At 45.7% G+C, this 7512-nt stretch overlaps 1 protein-coding gene across 1 annotated transcript; it reads right to left on the minus strand.

Annotated features, from left to right (window-relative positions):
- Nucleotides 1-444: 444 nt before the first annotated feature.
- LOC147884673 (pentatricopeptide repeat-containing protein At2g33680-like) lies at nucleotides 445-2877 on the minus strand. The gene has a single exon (XM_087397194.1). The coding sequence runs from the start codon at nucleotides 2875-2877 to the stop codon at nucleotides 445-447; it is 2433 nt and encodes an 810-aa protein (XP_087253320.1).
- Between the last annotated feature and the right edge of the window lie 4635 nt (nucleotides 2878-7512).

Genomic DNA, 7512 nt, shown 5'->3' on the forward strand with positions numbered 1-7512 from the left:
AGGTCTAGACATTTCTGAGGTTGACTGATATCCTGCAGCTTTAAACGTCTGAAAACATGAGTATAACTTGATTGGATTCTGCCACAGCCACTTAGCTTTAAAGGACGATCAAGATTCATCTTACCAAAAATCTTCTCCATGGTCCAGCACATCTCTAAGCACAGTAAATCCCTTTCATCCCCTCTAACTGTGATGGGACTGCATCTCTGCAAATAGGCAGATGATGGACAAAGAACATTGTGTTCACACAAAGCATCGTCTTTCCTCCCCACAACACATCCAAGAATCACATTGTATCTTTTCTCTATCCACTTTGGAACATGAGATCTTTCAGTTTTCAATAGCTTGTTTGGGGCTGCCTCCTATCCCTCACCATAGATGCATGCACTAGGTTGGTCTAGCAGCCCTGCCGTGGCCTCTTGCATGATTGAGCATTCTATTTCATTACTTGAACATCTGATCAGATTCCTCCTTCATGTGAGCATCAGCATATATGTTTCCCATTGAGACATATGCTGCAGAAAGCTTTTCATCTAATCTCATGGCATTTTCAAAGGCAAGCCTTCCAAACTGCACATCCTTGCACTTTTGACAAGCACCCAACACAGTCGACCATATAACAACATTAGGTTGGAAAGGCATTTTCTCTACCATGGCAACTGCCTCATTTACTTGGCCTGCACGGCCCAGGACATCAACCATAGATGTGTAGTGCTCAATAGTTGGGATAATACCATAGTCTTTGCTCATAGAGAGAAAGTACCTCCAGCCCTTGTCTACCAGACCAACATGAATGCATACATTGAGAACACTAAGAAATGTGATCCCATTTGGCTGTATTTCCTTCTGTGTCATTCTCTCAAACAAATGAAACACGTATTCACTCTCTCCCTGAAAGGCATATCCTGCAAGCAATGCGTTCCATGGTACAACATCCCTTACAGGCAATGCATCAAACAATTGTTGGGCATCGGCCATGCTCCCACATTTAGCATACATATCAATAAGACTGGTTGCCACAATTGGAATAGCCTCAAAACCAACCCCACTAATTTGAGAGTGGAGTCTCTTTCCAGTTTCAAGAGCTGCGGTGCTGCTACATGCTTTCAGGATGACAGCAAACGTCAAGCTATCTGGTGACAGGCATTGCTCTTGCAATTGTGAATAAACTTGAAAAGCTTCCCTAATTTCTTTTTTCTCGACATATCCCAGTATCATGGTAGTCCATGTAACCACATCTCGATGAGGCAATTTGTCAAAGACATGCCATGCATCCTCCATACTGTGACATTTTGCATACATGCTCACCAAGGTGTTTCCCACAAACACATCAGACTCAAAGCCACTATTTACTATTTGGGCGTGGATGGCTATGCCTTTTGCTAGGCGCTCTTTTCTTGCAAATTCTCTGTCAACTTGCTTCCCCTCTTTCAATGCTGCCAGGCTACTGCAAGCCTTCAATGCACCAACAAAGGTTCGATTATTTGCTGAGACACCTTCCTGGTACATCCGGGCATACAATTCCAAAGCCAATTCACTATCTTCCTGCTCAGCATATCCCATGATCATGGTAGTCCATGTCACCACATCACGATGAGGTAATCTGTCAAAGATGCGGAGAGCATCCTCCATGCTTCCACATTTAGCATATATATTCACCAAAGCGTTTCCCACAAATACATCTGACTCGAAGCCACTCTTTACTACTTGGGAATGGATTGCTCTACTTTTTTCCATGCATTTTGTTTCTGTGAATTTCCTGCCACCTTGCTTCCCCTCTTCTAGTGCTGCCAGGCTACTGCAAGCTTTCAATACACCAACGAAAGTTCGATGATTTGCTGTGACACCTTCCTGGTTCATCGAAACATACAATTTCAAAGCCAGCCCTATATCTTCTTGCTCAGCATACCCCAGGATCATGATATTCCAGGTAACCACATCACGACGAGGCAATAAATCAAAGACACGCTGTGCATCCTCCATGCTCCCACACTTTGTATACATATCCACTAAGGTGTTTCCTACAACTACCTCTGACTCGAAGCCACTCTTTACTGCTTTGGAGTGAATGTCTCTACCCTTCACCAAGCACCCTATTTTTGCAAATCTCTTGTCAGCCTGTTTCCTGTCTTCCACAGCTGCCAGGCTACTGCAAGCCTTTAACGCACAAACAAAAGTTGGATAATCCACCGTGACCCCTTCCAGATTCATCTGTGCATACAATTGCAAAGCCAACTCACTGTCTTCTTGTTTAGCGTAACCAAAGATCATGGTAGTCCATGAAACCACGTCTCGGTAAGGCAATTTGTCAAACACACACCGTGCATCCTCCATGCTGCCACATTTTGCATACATATCGACCAACGTAGTCCCCACAAATACACCTGATTCAAAGCCAATATTTACTACGTGGGAGTGGATGGTTCTACCTTTCGCCAAGCACCCCAATTTTTCGTGTTTCCTATCAATCTGCTCCCCCAGTTCCTGTGCTGCCAGGCTACTACAAGCCTTCAGTGCGCCAATAAATGTTCGATCACTTGGTTGGACACCTAGATGTTGCATCTGTGCATACAACTCCAAAGCTCGGGCACCCTCTGCCTGCTTTGCATACCCCCAAATCATAATGTTCCATGATACGACGTCACGCTTTGGCATGTTGTCAAACACATGCCAGGCATCCACCATGCTCCCACGCTTCACATACATTTGCATCAAATTGTTTATCTTAAATTTTTGAAGCTCATTTGACGGTTCCATCATAGGGGTATGATCTTCCGTAAACCCCTTGAGCTGGGGCAGCCTCCTGTGGACTGCATTTCCCGCTCTGCCAGAACCAAGGGAATGACTGGAGAACAGTAGCCTAAGCTGTGGGTCCATAACATAAACAAAGGAGACGCAAGCTAAACAGCTACCTTACACCGCACTCCGAACATAGAAACTTACATGAGACAAAACAAAACAAGTAAAATGGATTGCAGAATGTTGCAATGGCCATGAGGCCATTGCGCTCATGGCCATTGCGCTTAGAAAGGTCGGATGCCAAAATGGAGGGCATCTGTTCAGCATGTGCGCTCAGTGCGAAGCTACTGTGAGGGGCGCAATCGTTTACCTCTTCTCCTGCAAAGAAACTGAGAAAAGGATGGTGAAACGCACGCTCTTGAAGAAGGCACAGATCGACCCACAAGGCTGTTTCCTGATACATTTCTAAGGAGATCTCGCAGCAGAGTTTGTGGGCTACTGTCGTCAAAGCATGCGGGATGGGAATGCTAACCATCCTTGTTTCTACCAAAGTGCAGCAGAGCCTCGTCCTTGTTTCAATCAAAGCCGTACTGGGAAACCATTGAGGAGTGCCTACTGAGGGACAGTGCCTTGAATCTGGCGCTCCCCGGTATTGCTCCATTTGAATGAGACAGAGAATTCGCCTACCGTAGCTTCGTTGAGGCTCGATCATTGTTTGCAGTTAAAGTTGCCAAATTTCCTGATGAGACACAGCTAGACTGAGAATAGCTACAACCCTCAAACAGAGAGTATAGCTTTTGAGCTCTCAAGAGGGACTTTGACTCAAAAGCTTGTATGAGATCCAGCTGCAGCACCTGAATCCATCTCAATTTCTGAAGCCAACCAATTGTAGCTGTCCATGATTCCATTTTCAAAATAGGGAACTACAGATGACGGCAGCCTTCTGTTCTGGCAGCAATCAATCTCAAAAGGATTGTTCTCTTTAATTCTTGTTCTAATTGGAATTTCTGATCAGCTACGGATGGGCTCTTCGCAAAGTAGTCTAGTCAATCAAGGATTCCAATTTTTGCTTGGTGCTCAAAGTCCAAAGGCAGCTTTGCATGATGAACAAGGTGAACATTTCACTAGCCATGCCAAAGGAGTGGAGGGACATGTAACGGTAGGGAAGGCGGGGGCACGGACCATGTTTGTCACAGCGAGCGCGTGTGAATGAGTGGCTTTTGCCTTAGCGTTGGCAAGAGGATGTATGTGTTGGAGTGGCGCGACCAGTAGCAATGGTTTGTTCTTGCTTCGTCGGCGATGATGTGGTCCAAGGTTGATTGGTAAATTGTTGTTGGCTCGTTGATTAATTGATTTGCATGATGCTTGTTGAAGTGTGGTGGTAAGGGCGGCCAATGCTTACGTTGTTTTCATATTATTGATGTTGAAGTCGCCTAACACAATGCTTGGGCTACGAAAACGTGGATCCAAGGATTTCAATGAAACGATAGTCACTAGCCTTCGGCGACTTGTAGGTTGCGACTATGTGTAGCTTGTTGTTTGTCTCACTGCAGAATGTAGCACTTATTAGCTCAAATGCCAGCTAGGGTGCTTGTGGTGTAGTTAACCAAATGTTGTGTCTTCTTATATAGCAGCGAGAGGCCATGCCCTCCGTAGCAGCATATATGGTTGAAGTCGTCTAGGGTGGAATTGTTTAGTGGGTGTTGTTTTGTTTCTTAGAGGCACAGGATGTCAAAAGCCATGATACTCTTGTCACGCAGACCGTCCTACAGGTCGAAGTTCATTTCTATCAAATCCTGGAGAAATTTCACTGTGGTGCAGAAGGGAAAAGTGTTTGGGATGTCGCGAGGAGCCCAAAATACCCCAAACCCACCACGCTACAAATTTGAGCATTCTAAACTTGATAGAATGCCCAAATTCGCATTGTGGCCGGTTTAGGGCATGCCAAAATGCCCAAATTTGCACTGTGGCACGTTTAGGGCATTTTGGGCTCCTCGCGACATCTTGAACACTTTTCCCATCTACGCCATGGTGAAATTCCTCTAGGATTTGGTAGAATTCCAAAGATACATTAAAATGAATAGTAGCTTCAGTCATCATAAACATGGAGAATTCACAACAATGCAAAAGTGTACAAAATGTAGATATATTTTATTAATAAGGGTCATTCCTTGGGCCTCAGATACAAGATTGTGCCTTCAAGGGTAGGGGGTACTCTAAGTTCTAGAGTGGGCTCCAAGAGATTCTAGGGCTTCAAGCTTGGGTCCATCCGTAGTTAGCCACTTCACTAGAGCCATGTCCTTGTCCATGATCGTGACATGCTTTGCATGGATGGAACACAAATTGGCGTCCTCGAACAGAGAGGTGGTGACTTGCTCCACAGCCTCTTCGAGCACCTCCATAGCTCTTGTGCTGGATCGTATATCGTCCTTGTACCCCTTTGCTATGTCCTGTACCACACGTTGAAAGGGAGCATGCAGGATCACGTTCTTGGTGGTCTTATGCACATGTCTGATCTCCCTTAGTGCCTGTGCTCTTGGCTTTGCTTTGTATGGCTTCTTGACTCTTGGTGGAGGCCATACAAGTACCTGAACATGGTTAAACGACCTCTTGTCTGCCTTGAACTTCTTGCACTGCTCTTCTTTGCGCTGATCCTCCTCCAAATCCCCCTCTCGCAAATGTCTTGATTTTGTCCTTTTTTGGGATGGGGCTTCCTCGACATCTACTTTATCCTATTTATGGGCACAGGTACCATGTCCATAACGGGCTCTATCACTAGGAGAGGGAAGATCGTGCTCTTTCTTGCAGTTTGTTGACCCCTATCCGAAAGCCTCTTAATATCAGGGAGGTTCTCAAACACATTTTTCACAATCGAGGGAGTCCTCTCATGGGGAGGGGAAGGCTGAGGGGAAGGCTAAAGGGAAGGTTGAGGGAAAGGCTAAGGTTGAGGGGAAGGGTCATGCTCTTGGGACTTGGGAGTGGGCTCACGGGACTTGGCGGAGGGCTCACGAGACTATGGAGGAGAAGGCTCACGAGAGTGAGGGGAGGGCTCTCGAGAGTCAAGGGAGGGCTCACGAGAGTTTGATGAGGTGCCACCAGACCCGGATAGGTTTGTGTGCATAGATGCCATGGAGGTAGTGGAGCTAGAGGAGAAAGGGTGGAGGCAGCGTCCTGTGGGTCTAGTAGTGTTCTTCACTCGTGCCATTGAATAATGAGAGTTAGGGTTTTAAAAAACATTTTATATGGGCCCTTCATATTTTGACACCCCTTTTAATCATGTTTAGGGTTTCATCATGTCCCCCATCCCCGCCCTAACCCATCCAAACCCCCCCCCCCCACCCTTGTCACCCTCCCCCCCATTGCCCTCCCCCCTACTTGCCCCACCCACACTGGTCACCCTCCCCCATACCCCCCATCCCACCATCGCACCCCTCCCCACCCTCCCCCCCTCCCTCCCCTTGCCCCACCCCACCCCGCCCCATGCCCCTCCCTTCTCGTCTCCCTCCTTCACCCTATCCCAACCTTCCCCAGCCTCGTTACCTCACACAAACCTTGGACTCCAAGAGTGAGTACACAAATTATGGTCAAAATAAGCAAGATATTCAAAAGTGAGTACACAAATTATGGTCAAAATAAGCAAGATATTCATTTCATAACTGTATACAATTACACCATAGCTTCTATTGCTGGTTGGACCCATCTGCTCCCTTGTCTCACTTTAGCTTGCAACCAACATGTGACTCCTCAACTCCCTATAGATAAGATTTCGAAGCACTATGCCTTCTATTCTTTGATACAATTTGAACTACTTTTGTAAGTTCTGATGCCTTTGCCTGCTTATTCGTTTCTTTGCAATGCACTGTAGCTTATCCCAACAGAATTCCAAAAAGAATGGTTCCATGACATGGAAGGGAGTACCTACCTCACATCCTAGGGCCTCCACTCTTTGCCATGCTTGACATAAGGATTGTATGGACCCCTCAATGCTGTAATTCTCCCTTACTATGTGTCCTAGACCTTTCTGTAATTTTGTTCTTAGTGTTTCATGAGTTACAATACATGGGTCCAAAGTTACCACGTGGCCCCAATCTTTATGCATAAATTCTTTAAATTCCCTGCTTCTGCAATTGCACAAATTATTCATACAATCCCTGAATGTTTTTTTTTGTCTACATAGGATGGATGAAAGAGATTTTCTAAAGGACCATCCAAATGACAGACTATCAATTAATCCACAGCCCAATATAGAGTTCCAATCATTAAAAATTTCTTTAAACAACGATTTTATGGAAAAGAACTCCAACATGGGATTGTCAAACAAGACATGGATGAAAGTATTTTGGGTTCCTCTTTTACATTCCCACGTGAATCTCCCATGACGCATTACAGAAACATATCTCTGTGGACAGACACATACCTGTTAGTACTTATTCCTTGTCATCATACAATAAGTGTCGAACTGGAAAACTATGGCCTCTCGAGCTCGTATAGGAGACTATTTTGCTTCCTCTCAAGGCTTTACTGGTTCATACCTGAGACTCCAGGCTGTCCAGATGGATTGAGCATTCCGTGGATGGGTGCCAACCAATGAGTCTTCCACCAGTTTGGGCACGTTGTGGGTATGGGGTGTTATGGATGTGCCCTCTATTCGTGCTTGTGCATCTTGCAAATCTTGCCTTTCTATTTGGACCATATGCCCTCAATGGTTGGGCTTCTGGGGATCTAAGCATCAATTCTCCATATGAGACAATGCCTGGGGAAGGCTGCGGTAAT

This window comes from Dipteris shenzhenensis, chromosome 26 (genome assembly GCF_047967505.1).
Source record: "Dipteris shenzhenensis isolate YYH24624 ecotype China chromosome 26, Dip_SZ_1.0, whole genome shotgun sequence".
In the NCBI taxonomy this organism is placed as follows: Eukaryota; Viridiplantae; Streptophyta; class Polypodiopsida; order Gleicheniales; family Dipteridaceae; genus Dipteris; species Dipteris shenzhenensis.

What these genes read in the sequence shown, in the direction of transcription:
- LOC147884673 (XM_087397194.1), bottom strand. Translation starts at nt 2,877, where the DNA reads ATGGACCCACAGCTTAGGCTACTGTTCTCCAGTCATTCCCTTGGTTCT.